General features: G+C 57.1%; 7 protein-coding genes across 7 annotated transcripts; 4 read left to right on the forward strand and 3 right to left on the reverse strand.

The window, feature by feature from the left end:
• Positions 1-237: 237 nt before the first annotated feature.
• Positions 238-2,497, forward strand: ACRALDRAFT_1031469 (uncharacterized protein; the record flags this gene model as incomplete). Its single annotated transcript, XM_071014908.1, has 2 exons — positions 238-1,153; positions 1,263-2,497. The coding sequence occupies 2 exons, from the start codon at positions 238-240 to the stop codon at positions 2,495-2,497; spliced, it is 2,151 nt and encodes a 716-aa protein (XP_070875956.1).
• A 964-nt stretch (positions 2,498-3,461) lies between these two features.
• ACRALDRAFT_1062608 (uncharacterized protein) lies at positions 3,462-3,931 on the forward strand (the record flags this gene model as incomplete). The annotated part of the gene is made up of 1 exon (XM_071016634.1): positions 3,462-3,931. A coding segment is annotated over exon 1 (272 nt), but the record flags the coding sequence as incomplete, so codon positions are not given.
• Positions 3,932-5,015: 1,084 nt separating this feature from the next.
• On the reverse strand, positions 5,016-5,540 carry ACRALDRAFT_2041498 (uncharacterized protein; the record flags this gene model as incomplete). Its single annotated transcript, XM_071021154.1, has 1 exon — positions 5,016-5,540. One exon carries the CDS (start codon positions 5,538-5,540, stop codon positions 5,016-5,018), a length of 525 nt encoding a protein of 174 aa, XP_070875958.1.
• A 1,065-nt stretch (positions 5,541-6,605) lies between these two features.
• Positions 6,606-7,967, forward strand: ACRALDRAFT_1062610 (uncharacterized protein). Its single transcript, XM_071016635.1, has 5 exons — positions 6,606-6,814; positions 6,895-6,913; positions 6,987-7,012; positions 7,088-7,229; positions 7,320-7,967. Exons 1-5 carry the CDS (start codon positions 6,656-6,658, stop codon positions 7,757-7,759), a joined length of 786 nt encoding a protein of 261 aa, XP_070875959.1. The 5' UTR covers positions 6,606-6,655; the 3' UTR covers positions 7,760-7,967.
• Positions 7,968-8,301: 334 nt separating this feature from the next.
• Positions 8,302-10,181, forward strand: ACRALDRAFT_2041500 (uncharacterized protein; the record flags this gene model as incomplete). The annotated part of the gene is made up of 2 exons (XM_071021155.1): positions 8,302-8,384; positions 8,456-10,181. 2 exons carry the CDS (start codon positions 8,302-8,304, stop codon positions 10,179-10,181), a joined length of 1,809 nt encoding a protein of 602 aa, XP_070875960.1.
• Positions 10,182-10,212: 31 nt separating this feature from the next.
• Positions 10,213-10,596, reverse strand: ACRALDRAFT_208850 (uncharacterized protein; the record flags this gene model as incomplete). The annotated part of the gene is made up of 4 exons (XM_071022518.1): positions 10,213-10,231; positions 10,319-10,433; positions 10,497-10,506; positions 10,582-10,596. 4 exons carry the CDS (start codon positions 10,594-10,596, stop codon positions 10,213-10,215), a joined length of 159 nt encoding a protein of 52 aa, XP_070875961.1.
• Positions 10,597-10,711: 115 nt separating this feature from the next.
• Positions 10,712-12,243, reverse strand: ACRALDRAFT_1069636 (uncharacterized protein; the record flags this gene model as incomplete). Its single annotated transcript, XM_071017687.1, has 2 exons — positions 10,712-11,829; positions 12,231-12,243. The coding sequence occupies 2 exons, from the start codon at positions 12,241-12,243 to the stop codon at positions 10,712-10,714; spliced, it is 1,131 nt and encodes a 376-aa protein (XP_070875962.1).
• Positions 12,244-12,344: the final 101 nt, after the last annotated feature.

Here is a 12,344-nt window from a genome sequence, read left to right on the forward strand (position 1 = left end):
ACACTGTCTCCACATCCTGGGTATGCTCGGTAGATGGCAGATGGTCACCCATACTCCGAGCAGTCTGTTCGAGATCTATACATCAACTCGCTCATATCGCCCAAAGAAACCGCCTCCCGCAACATTCTGACTCTAGCCACATCCTCTCTTTTCTCCCGACTCCAACTCCAGAACCAACACCCCTCCCTCAATCCCTCCCTTGACCGTTCAGGCCACGAGGCTGCCGACGTACGAGGAATGTTCTCTCAAAATCATCAACAGGGCCACTCTTCCCGCTTAAATAGTGGTGCCCTGGCCGGCCAGCGCATGCCTCTGCCCTTCAACTACCAGCAGGGTCAGCATCACCAACAGTCGCACCTCCAACATCACCAGTCCGTCCAGCAGGACCACACCGGGCACAACGGCAATGGCAATGGCGTAGGCCATCATTCGAGCTACTCGTCGGGCGTGTTGTCCAACACCACCCAGTTCACCCCTGGCGCTCTCCAGAACGGCCATGTGACGTCGTCAACCACGACCCGGGGCGGCCAGGCCCAGCCCATCAACGAGCACTGGGCGGAACAACTGCGCCTCCATAAAGAGGCAGAACGGGCGCACGGAGCCATGACCGATCAGGCCCAACCTCATTACTATGCTCGCCTGAAGGCCTCTGAAAACAAGGGAATCAGTTACCCATCTCCCACTTCTGGCAAGACCGCCTCGGGCGACTCGGGCGCGGATGACAGGAGGCGTCCATACAGCGTCGACAAGGCGAGATGCCACCAGGCCTGGCACAACCTCGACATGAGTGGCCAGGGACTGCGCAACCTAACCCCGGCCCTGTTTGCCTACTCGTTCCTTAGCGAGCTGTACATTGCATCCAACAAGCTAACGCACATTCCGGCGTCTATCGGTCAGCTGCGCCAGCTACGTCATCTCGAGGCCTCCTACAACCAGATCACCGAGCTGCCACCCGAGCTCGGCATGTGTACATACCTAAAAGAACTCCTTCTCTTTAACAATGTCATCCGCACGCTTCCCTACGAGCTGGGCTCGCTGCATCTTCTCGAGCAGCTTGGCATCGAGGGGAATCCTCTCAGCCCAGATCTGAAGCAGGAAATTGTCGAACGGGGAACCAAGAGCCTTATCAATCTTCTCAAGGAACAGGCACCCGGTATGGCGCCCTTTTTATCCCATCGTGACTTTGTCTCGCTCCATTTTCCTGCTTCACAGTTGCATCTTTTCCTTCTTATCATCTCGTGCTGACCCGTACTTTCATCTAGTCCCTCCTCCTCCGGCTCCCCGAAAATTCATCACGGTTCAAGAGGATGTCTCTACAAACTTGGAGCGGATCAAGGTCTTCTCCTGGAATGTTCTCTGCGACAAGTATGCCACCCCGCAGACCTACGGTTACACTCCCACGGGCGCTTTGAACTGGGAGTATCGCAAGGAATGCGTGATGGAGGAGCTCCGTGACAAGGACGCCGATTTCCTCTGCCTGCAAGAGATATCGACCGAGTCGTTCAAGGAAGAGTTCAGCCCTGCATTGGCCCAAATGGACTACAAGGGTGTGCATTGGCCCAAGACGCGAGCGAAGACCATGGGCGAAAAGGACGCTCTTGGTGTGGACGGTTGCGCCACATTCTACAAGGCAAGCAAGTACATTCTGCTGGACAAGCATGTCATTGAGTTTGCGGCCATCGCGATCAACAGGCCGGACATGAAGAACCAACACGACGTATTCAACCGGGTCATGCCCAAGGACAATATCGCCGTCGTTTGTTTCCTGGAAAGTCGCGCCACAGGCGCCCGCATCATCCTGGTTAACGGACATCTTGCTTGGGAGTCTGTCCTTGCGGACGTCAAGGTGATCCAGACGGGCATCCTCATGGAGCAGATTTCGAAATATGCGGAGCGATGGGTGCGATGGCCGGCCGTCAAGGACAAGAAGCCGTTTTCGTTCTCGACGCCGACCAAGGAGGGCGGCGAGGAGGCGACTCGGCCGCCAACGCCGCAAGAACCCGGCCCGAGCCAGGAATACAGGAACAACACCGACATCCCGCTCCTAATATGCGGCGATCTCAACTCGACCGTCGACAGTTCGGTGTACGAGCTCCTCTCCCAGGGTCGGGTAGCCCCGGATCATCTGGAGCTGGCCAAGTTCCAGTATGGCAGCTTCACGAGGGACGGCATCGAGCACCCGTTCAGCCTACGCGACGCCTACGCCCACATCCAAGGGACACCGGACGAGCTCCCATTCACCAACTACACGCCCGGTTTCGTCGATGTCATTGATTACCTGTGGTACTCGACCAACACGCTCGAGGTGGTGGACTTGCTCGGACCTCCCGACTCGGAGTACCTCAAGCGGGTGCCGGCATTCCCCAACTACCATTTCCCGTCGGATCACATACAGATCATGGCGGAGTTTGTCATCAAGGCGAGGAAGGACAAGAAGGCGATAACGGAGCCGGATTTTGGATCGGGAAGTGGCGGGGGCGACAAATCGGGCCGGTGAAAACAAGGCAAGGGGGCTAGCTAGGGCTGGTTGCGATCTCAACGACTTTTCTTGGGGGTGGGTTGATGATGCGATGCGGTAGGACGGTTCCGGCGCTTCGGGGCAGGACGTCGACTTGGTTGGGTCAGGAACGAAACTTGTGTGAGTCGGAGTTCAGGATTTGTCGTTCTCGCTTCTTTCCCTTTTTTTCTTTTGATACAAGGCTCGCATCGCTCGCGTATGTGTCTCGTGTGTTGGCTCTCGGTGGTAGGCAAGGGGTGCAGGCGGTGATGAGGAAGGGTACGGTGGCAAAGATGGCAGCTGTTTTTTTGATCATAGTCCCGGCCGACACTGTTCTCGTGGTGTCCCCGGATTAGAGCCAAGGGATTTTCATTGATTGCTGCTCCCTGTTTCTTCCTAGCTTGATGCTAGATTCTCCAGGGTGCTACGCTCGGTAAAGGAAGGGGTCTAGACGATGGACAAGGGGGAGGATTTACCGGATGATGGGCGGCTCGGCTCGCTTTGTAGATAGCAAGGCCTCTTTACATATAGGCCGACCCAAGGTACTGCATGTTCTCATTTCTTGGGTCCTCTATTCTTGTCTGTATTACATTCCATTGATTGTCGGAGCTCTGTGTTCCCTTTGCCTTGGAGTGTTGGCTGTGGTGTTCTGTGATAACTTCCTCTCCCGCAGAGGTGCTTCTTCTTTTAGTGCTCAGGGGGTGTCTAGATGCAGTATCTTCCTATCCAACCCAAGCTACAAGTTTGTAACCCTGTGCGTTAAAGAGTGGGTGTGGGAATGCCGTTCAAGGACTGTCCATTTTCCCCCCCTGTGCAATGAGAAGGAAACTGATGCAACAAGATATTTCGGGAACGGGCCTTTTGTACCCAGCTCGGTATTCTGTCTTTATATACCATCCGGCGATCTCGGAATGGTGACCGACGGAAAAGGGGTAAAGGGGCACAGCCTTCTTTGACCAGAGACTCTCTTACATTCTATAATATTCCTAAGAGATAGGATGACGGCTATAAACTACGACAATAGGCCTTCCTAGATACGAAAGACCAAGAAATGGCACTCCCAAAACGAATATTACAGAGATCCCCTCCCGCCTGTTCCTCTGCCGGCATCAGCTTACACGACCCCATACAACACGCCGCCGCAACAGGACCGCCATGCTAGACCATCCGTACACCATCTGGGACATCTTCACCCCCCTGGCTCCCGCTCCAGCACGGTGTTTCGACGACTTCCTCCGAGGCAAATACCCCGACAACCCCGCGACACTCTGCCGGTGGATGCGTTGCATCGTAACGGAGCAGGGGCTCGGATACCTGGTGTCGAACAGCGACGACCACTATTATGAAGGGTATCCCGAAGTCCCGGACCTGCACTCTTTTACGAAGGACAATGTGGGCGCGTTCTTCAATTCGTGGATGATGTGTAACCTCCCGAAAGGTCGCGAGCAACTCGTGTGGGACGACATGTGGCTATGCATCCAGGTACTTAATCCGTTGCGAAACGCCCCTTGTTGGTCTAAGTCGTTTTTGGGTCCTAACATGCATGTTGTCCTTCTGAAGGCCTGGCAAGCTCGCCGTCGGCGCGATAAAGAGGTGAGTTCAGCCAGGCCAAGGTTGGACGTGGGAAGCCAAACGGGATAGAAGGACAGAAGAAAAGCGAATGGCAGCGCTGATTAGAATCCTCATTTTGTAGCTCCTCCATTTCTATCTTTGTTTTGCGAGCTTGACGTTCTTGCTGATTATGCTCTGCCTGGACATTGATCCTAGAACGGACTGGTTGTCGACGTTGAATGCCATTGTGGCGACGACAAACGGGCCCTGGGGGATATGGGAACTGATCGTACGGCCGTTCCTGGATTATTGCCTGCGCCACTATTACTCAGTGGAAGTGGAAGTGGTGGTGAACTGGGAGGGACTCTGGGATCAAATTTTGTTTCACATGTTCCCATTTGTGATGTAGGGTCTAGAATCTTCTCGGGTACACAGGTTCAGGGAAGACTTCCTCGGGGATTACCTAGGAAGAGGGGATTGATGATTGTGGCCAAGGTGACACCCGCTGCGTGGTGTCTGGTTGGCACGAGTCGACGTTCCTCGGAACGGTGCTGGTTGGGGGAGATGACGAGAGTGTATGAAGGAAAGGGAGATGTGAACAGCCAAGTCCCAGTCGCGATAGAATGGTTCTGAATAGGGGGTTGATATGCATGTCGCACACCACGGGGACGATCAAAGGAGTCCTGCCATTCTCAAAAGGGGTTGACTGGGCGGGATGATAGGGCAATGAAGCTCATTACAAGACTGCGAGCGCTGCCTGCGGCCCTGTGCCGAGGTGACCGTCCGCCGAGCTGATGAACGCAACTGAAGAAGCAGTGCAGGCCAAGGCGAGCATTGGTATTCGCACTTGAGCCGGACGTTGTTTTTCTTACTCAAGCGGATACAGAAAGGTGAGACTCGCATCCCGGCGAAGAGCTTGATTAATATCGCCAAGGGAAGCACTACCGGCCCAAGCCTGTCTCTACTCTTACTCGGCAAGATAGCCCTGGAGCTTCCACAGCGAGAGCTGTAGAGGAATCGTCCGCCGCCTCCCAAGCACCAGCAGCGGATTGTCCTTGAAAAGGGGCGTCTTCATAAGGGTGGCCATGTGGTGCTCACCCAGCAGTCGGTCGAGGTTATGAACAGGGAGTTTTCTCTCGTACTTGGCACCTGGAATATCCAGGGTCGCTAGTTGGCCTGGGCCGCCATTGTTCCCTGAAGGGTCTGTTTCTCCCTCCACCCCGGACTCCCCGGTCGCAAGCTCGTGCGACCCGGCCGACTGTGAGCGCCAGAGGACGCAGCCGCGGTGATTCAAGTCTCGGTTGATAGCATCCCAACTGGAGCAAGGGGTCAGGTAGGATCTCCCTTCGCGGGTGCACAGGCTGGCGAAATACTCGAGTTGTTGGACGATTTGACGACGCATGTTCTCCAAGACGACGCGGTGCATGTCGCGTCTCCAGACGAGACGCGAAAGAATGCCGCTGCGTTTTAGGTTCGGCCTCCGGACCAGCATGGAGATGTGTTGCCCCCCGAGCGCCGATTCGTGGCGACCAGCACCGATGAGCCTCAACAAGTCCATCCGGGCCACTGCGTAGCCGCGCGGGGCGGCGTTGACGACGCCGTGACTCTGCTGCGCCGGGGGTGCCTGAACGGTGCGGTCGACGGGAGGTGAAGTCTCCGAGGAGAGGTCTCCTCCCTCTGTCTGGACCCTTGTTTTCGCTGGATTCTCATCTGAAGTAGGTTCTGTTAGATTCCCCGGTATCCACCAGGGATCGCCCGTGGCCGGGTTTGCGACAACGTCAAACTCTTGCAAGAAGTATCGTGGCATTCCGGAATTGGTGGTGGGGCAAGACCGCCATGGCGTTGCAAGCGCGTGCGCTGGGACGAGTCAGTCTGTGTGTCCGACAGTAAAGAGCGTGTGGGTTACGACGAACCGTATGGGTTCAAGGATAGCTTCTTGCGAAAGCGGCCACCATCCTTCCCCTTATTCTGTTTCGCCTTGGGCGTCTTGAAACGTTCCTTGGCTTCCATCCAAGCTGGGTCCATGACGGGAGAGATGGGGAGGTCGCCAGCGGGGGTAGAGACGGTCTTTGTGTCTGGATGGAGCTCGATCTGAGTGCCATGCCTGTCATCTTTCAGCGACTGGTTGATCTTGGTTGCCAATTCGGTTCTCCTCTGTGTTCTGGCTTGATCGTGGCCATGGCCATGTGTGGTGCTGACAGCTCGGCATTGGCATCGTTGGGCGAGACCTGGGATGGTCGTTCGGAGTCGAGCGCATATTCTCATTGCTGTCCTGGGTATACGACTTGCTGGAGGTCGCAATAGAAGGGGTATAACCAGGTCAGGGTTGACGGGAGAGCTCGTTTCCACTGATAAAGAACTCTCGCTGAGGTACGAAGTACGAAGTACAATTCAGCGAAGCTCCTCCAAGTGGGGCCCAGCATCGCGTTCCTGTCGGTGGCTTTAGCGCGTTTTCTGGGGTAAGAGCCGTCAAACTGTGGCGCATATTGTGGCGCGGAGCTTGGAGATCAACCCTTGTATTCCGGAACTCCGAGTCGCGACGACTTCAATAGCAGCGCGGCCCTATTCGTATACTCCATAATTGCTGCCTCAACTTCTCGCGCAACTATGAATTGCCATCGCTCGCTAGCAAGAGTGCTGAGGGGCACCAGATGTCTCCCCAGGCAGTCCCTCCGAACAATTTCCAACTTTCCAGGCTTTCCTGGCGGTCCCGGACCACAGAGTCCAACGGCTTCCATCCCGATGCCATATATCACAGAGGTCTCGGTTCGTCTTGGAAAATCCAAATGCCCTCGTGATTCACTCTTACTCTCTTTTCTTTTGCATACTAACGACATGCTGCGCAGTCTAGCGGTTGGAGGACATGTTAGTACCCATCACATGAAGCGACAATCAATACCATCCGATGCCCATGGCTGACAATTGACCATGCGCCCAGACGACATCTTCTCTAAGCTCCTTCAGGTAGCCCACCCTGGCCACCTATGCCGAATATCATCCCCATTACGCTCGATCGTCAGACGCTGACGGGTGTATCAGGAGAGAATTGTTTGCCTCAATGGAGCCATCGACGACACGGTATCTGCATCGATAGTGGCACAGCTGTTATGGCTCGAGTCCGACAGCCCGGATAAGCCGATCACACTCTACATCAACTCGCCGGGAGGCTCAGTATCCTCAGGTATGCGTGCGCACAGGAACCATAAAGATGCGACACCTTGACTGAGTGTTGGGGGAAAAGAACTGGGCTGACACGGAAGACCCCGATCAGGGCTGGCCATCTACGACACAATGACCTACATCAAGTCTCCCGTCTCCACAGTCTGCCTCGGCGCCGCGTCGTCCATGGCAGCTCTTCTCCTGGCGGGAGGAGAAGCCGGGAAGCGATATTCACTCCCGCACAGCTCCGTCATGATCCACCAGCCACTTGGTGGGACCCAGGGACAGGCGTCCGACATCCTCATCTACGCCAACCAAATACAGAGGGTCCGGGAAAAGATCAACAAGATCATGCAGTACCACCTCAACAAGTCGTTCGGCCACGACAAGTACGACATCGATCAAGTTAATGATATGATGGAGAGAGACAAGTACTTGTCGGCAGAGGAGGCCAAGGAGATTGGGGTTATCGACGAGATACTGACGAGGAGGCCGGAGAAGGATGAGAAGGAGAAGGAGAAGGAGAAGGATGATGCGAAGACGCAGCCATAGAGGGGCCATGCAACTGTCCAAGCATGTTCAAGTTAGTTGGTCGGGTGGGATCTTTCTCTGGTCTGCATCTGAGTGTAAGAAAGTGTACAAACTACCATAAGAAAGTGTACAAACTACCACAGTGACTAAACAAAAGTCCCGACAAGCTGAGTCTCGATGAGCTATGCGGAACCCACTACACTCACCGAAACTCTTGCGCTGTTTCTACAAGAGTCAGGTTCACCGAGGGTGGGCCAAACTCCCACCGAGACACACCGAGGCGGCCAATCATGGAGCTCCTATTTCAATGCTAATTATTTCCGTAATTTTTTTTGTACACAGCGCCGACATCGCCCTCGAATTTCTGCCAGGCCTGTGACCCGTCACCACTTCTCACCGACATCCACGACCTCACTGCCCTGTCCATTGACCTACACAGGGCCCGACTCTTGCCGCCGTAGGGACCGCCATGCTTCAAGTGTAGTCCAATTGCTTATTTTTGTTCATCCTCTTCAACCTTTTCACCCGCAAAAGGCCGATTCGCCCCGATCCAGCTGCACACGATGCTCTCCCGGTTAGCAATTGGCGGCGTTAGGTCGCCCGCTCTTCGAGCTTCGAGCTCCAAGGCTTGGCCGTCTACCCATGTGTAAGTAAAGCCACCCAAGTCCAGTTCTTTTCTCCACCCGTTGCTCCCAACTAACATGCCGTCTTTCTCAGCCGCACTCTCTCTACGACGGCGCCCCGGCGCGCCGACGACTCGCTGAACAAGGTCTCGGCCACCATCACCCAGCCCAAGTCCCAGGGCGCATCGCAGGCCATGCTTTACGCCACCGGCCTCAGCGAGCAAGACATGAACAAGGGCCAGGTCGGCATCTCCTCCGTCTGGTACGAGGGCAACCCCTGCAACATGCACCTGCTCGACCTGTCCGCCACCGTTCGTGAGTCGGTCGCCAGGGCCGGCCTGATCCCCTACCGGTTTAACACCATTGGCGTCTCGGACGGCATCAGCATGGGCACCAAGGGTATGAGGTACTCCCTGCAGAGCCGCGAGATCATCGCCGACAGCATCGAGACGGTCATGAACGGTCAGTTTTACGACGCCAACATCTCCCTCCCCGGCTGCGACAAGAACATGCCCGGCGTGGCCATCGCCATGGGCCGCGTCAACCGCCCCAGCATCATGGTCTACGGAGGCACCATCAAGCCCGGCTGCAGCATGAAGGGCGAACCCATCGACATCGTCTCCGCCTTCCAGGCCTATGGCCAATACATCACGGGCGAGATCACCGAGGAGCAGCGCTTCGATATCATCCGCAACGCCTGCCCCGGCGGCGGTGCCTGCGGAGGCATGTACACGGCCAACACCATGGCCACGGCCATCGAGACGCTCGGCCTGACCCTGCCCGGCAGCAGCAGCAGCCCCGCCGAGGACGCGAGCAAGAAGGCCGAGTGCGAGAGCGTGGGCGAGGCCATCAAGAATCTCCTCAAGGAGGACATCCGGCCGCGCGACATCCTGACCCGCCAGGCCTTTGAGGACGCCATGATCGTCGTCAACATCCTGGGCGGCAGCACCAACGCCGCCCTGCACCTGATCGCCATGGCCGATGCCGCCGGCGTCAAGCTCACCATCGACGACTTCCAGGCCGTCTCCGACCGGACGCCCTTCCTGGCCGACCTCAAGCCCTCGGGCAAGTACGTCATGGCCGATCTCCACCAGATCGGCGGCACGCCGGCGCTGCTCAAGTTCCTCCTCAAGGAGGGCCTGCTGGACGGCTCGCGCATCACCGTCACCGGCAAGACGCTCGCGCAAAACGTCGACGCCTACCCCGACTTCCCCAGCGGGCAGGACATCATCCGGCCGCTGAGCAACCCGATCAAGCCGACGGGCCACATCCAGATTCTGCGCGGGCAGCTCGCGCCGGGCGGGTCGGTGGGCAAGATCACGGGCAAGGAGGGCCTGCGGTTCGAGGGCAAGGCGCGCGTGTACGACGCCGAGGACGACTTTATCGCGGCGCTGGAGCGCGGCGAGATCAAAAAGGGCGAGAAGACGGTCGTCATCATCCGGTACGAGGGCCCCAAGGGCGGGCCGGGCATGCCGGAGATGCTGAAGCCCAGCTCGGCCATCATGGGCGCCGGTCTCGGCCAGGACGTCGCCCTGCTGACCGACGGCCGCTTCTCCGGCGGCAGCCACGGCTTCCTGATCGGCCACATTGTTCCCGAGGCCATGGAGGGCGGTCCCATCGCCCTGGTGCAGGACGGCGACACCATTGTCATTGACGCCGAGAACCGTGTCATTGACACCAACGTGTCCGAGGCCGAGATGACCAAGCGGAGGGCCGCCTGGACCGCTCCCCCGCTCAAGTACAACAAGGGCACGCTGAAGAAGTACGCGAGCCTGGTGACCGATGCCAGCTCGGGATGCGTGACGGACGGACAGATTTGAAGGGCACCCATGTTGGCTTTTGGGCCTGAAATCAGCGACCTTGTTCGACTCTTTGGTGATGCAGTGATGAAGTAATATAATACCATTCATTGTTCCGATGTGGAAAACATGTATCTTACTTTGATCAATCGAGTTACAATTTGCTTCCTTTTCTTACGACCTTGCGGGAATGGTGCCATGGTCCATCTGCACGCTTGAGACCGCTGCCCATATGATGCAGTAGCCGACCTGTGTCTACTCTCTCTGACATGCCTTCAGGCGGAGAGTCATGTTCGATAACCAGCACCTATAATCACCAGAAAGGAAGAGGCATACTGTCCCGCTCCTAGCAATGCAAACCCCTGCCCCCTAATAAATGGATGGAAGGTAATCCTCGCTGGATGTAATGTAATATTCGTACACTCGTTTGGATCATTTTGATATCGTCTGATCAATGTATGCTTTGTTGGTTTTTGTCCCGCCTTTGATTCTCAGGCATAGTTCGCTCTTCCCGCTCAGTCCAGTCCGAATCGTCCTGCCTTCATTCCAACTCATTTCCGTCCATTCCATGCCTCCATAAAGGCAGCTTTATCTTTGAGCGTAAGGCCGACGCGCTTATTCCTGCCGAGGCGCGCAAGGTCATCGGCAATCTTGTCCAGCACCCTCTGCTCCTCGGGCGTGACGACGGCAAAGTCCGAGTCCTTCGATGCGCTGCTGCCATCGTCGTCCCCGCCCATCCTATACCTCTGTTCGCCCGCTTGGGATTCCCTGGCGGATGAAGACGCGGTTTTGGCGCCACCGCGCGACGTGTTGTAGGTGCTCTCCGCGATTCTAACGCGGACGCAGGTGCTGGGCCGGGAGAGGAGGTCCCACAGGAAGCTGGTCCAGCGGCCGGGGATCGGGGTGGTGACGTCGGCGGGCGTATAGCGGAGCGAGACGGGGAAGATGGGGGTATCATGCGCGGCGCCGAGGAGGGACGGCGCGAAGGGCAGGACGGCCTTGCCGTTGGTCGGGGACGCCTCGGGGAAGACGACGACGACGCGGTCCGGGTGGCGGGCGACGAGGGCGTCGAGGTCAACGAGGGTCGCGCGGGGGCTTGGGTGCAGGCGGACCGGGGCGAGGGTGGCGGCGACGGCACCGAACAGGGAGAGGGACTCGACCTGGCGGGTGGACGGGTAGGAGCGGGTGAAGATGGGGTCGAAGATGGCGGCGAGGTAGAGGGCGTCGATGGGCGAGGTGAGGGTGGCGGCGATGACGGAGCCCGGGTGCGGGACGCGGTTGCGGGGCTGCTCGGCGAGGGTGCCGCGACGCACGCCGTCGAGCTGGAGGTCGACCCACCAGATCCCCGGGATGAGCATGATGGACCAGAGACAGGCCTTGCGCACCACGGCGGGGAGGGGCAGGTGGTGGAGGAAGAGGGCGTAGACCAGGCCGACGGTGAGGAACATGGGCAGGCGGAGGAGGAAGATGGTCAGGTGGGTGAAGAAGGCGAGCCGGGAGCGGGGCGTCTTGACGGGGATGAAGGGCGCGATGCCCGACCCTCGGTCGCGAAACTGGCTGTACTTTTCCATCCCTTTGGTCGTCGCAGGTCGGTAGGTGGATGGTTTGCGTAGATTCGCTAGATCTAGGGAGCTAGGACCGAGACAGAAGAGGCAGTCGAGAGACTGTACTGATACGAGAGTGGGTATTGGCTGTGGGGTTTATCACACGACAGACTCGAAACCAGTGGATCATGAGCGAGCTTTTGTCTCGTCTTCTGGAACAGGCGGTTGGCTGATGGGGCCGGTTAGAGAAACGGTTTCATGGTTCTTTGGTTTGGTAGCCAAGTAGGAAAGACATGTCGAGAGCTGGAGGTTGGCGGGATACGAATATGCTTTCTGTGGTGGTGTTGTCGTCTTGTTACTAATCAAGGGAGCCCCGTTTTGCATGTGAACGATACGTACTTCGTATGTTCAGTACTTCTGCTTACCTAATCCACGTTCAACGGTCAACGCCTCAGGCACCGTTTTGAAAAGCGAATTTGTCCTCAGCGGTTGCCCCGGCAATATGCACAGGCCATTATGTACCAACCATAAACATTCATTATGTACGTCCATATTCCAAGCGCATGCAACAGCAGACGACCGACAAGCGCGTAGCACACAAAGTGAGGGCCAACCACCCCCCCTCTATCGATGTCTCAAC

Source organism: Sodiomyces alcalophilus, assembly GCF_042370955.1.
Source record: "Sodiomyces alcalophilus JCM 7366 unplaced genomic scaffold ACRALscaffold_3, whole genome shotgun sequence".
Taxonomy (NCBI): Eukaryota; Fungi; Ascomycota; class Sordariomycetes; order Glomerellales; family Plectosphaerellaceae; genus Sodiomyces; species Sodiomyces alcalophilus.

Coding starts and splice junctions, on each gene's coding strand:
- ACRALDRAFT_1062610 (XM_071016635.1), top strand. CDS start 6,656: ATGAATTGCCATCGCTCGCTAGCAAGAGTGCTGAGGGGCACCAGATGT. Junction 7,013..7,087: donor TCTTCTCTAAGCTCCTTCAG/GTAGCCCACCCT, acceptor CGGGTGTATCAG/GAGAGAATTGTTTGCCTCAA. Junction 7,230..7,319: donor GGGAGGCTCAGTATCCTCAG/GTATGCGTGCGC, acceptor GACCCCGATCAG/GGCTGGCCATCTACGACACA.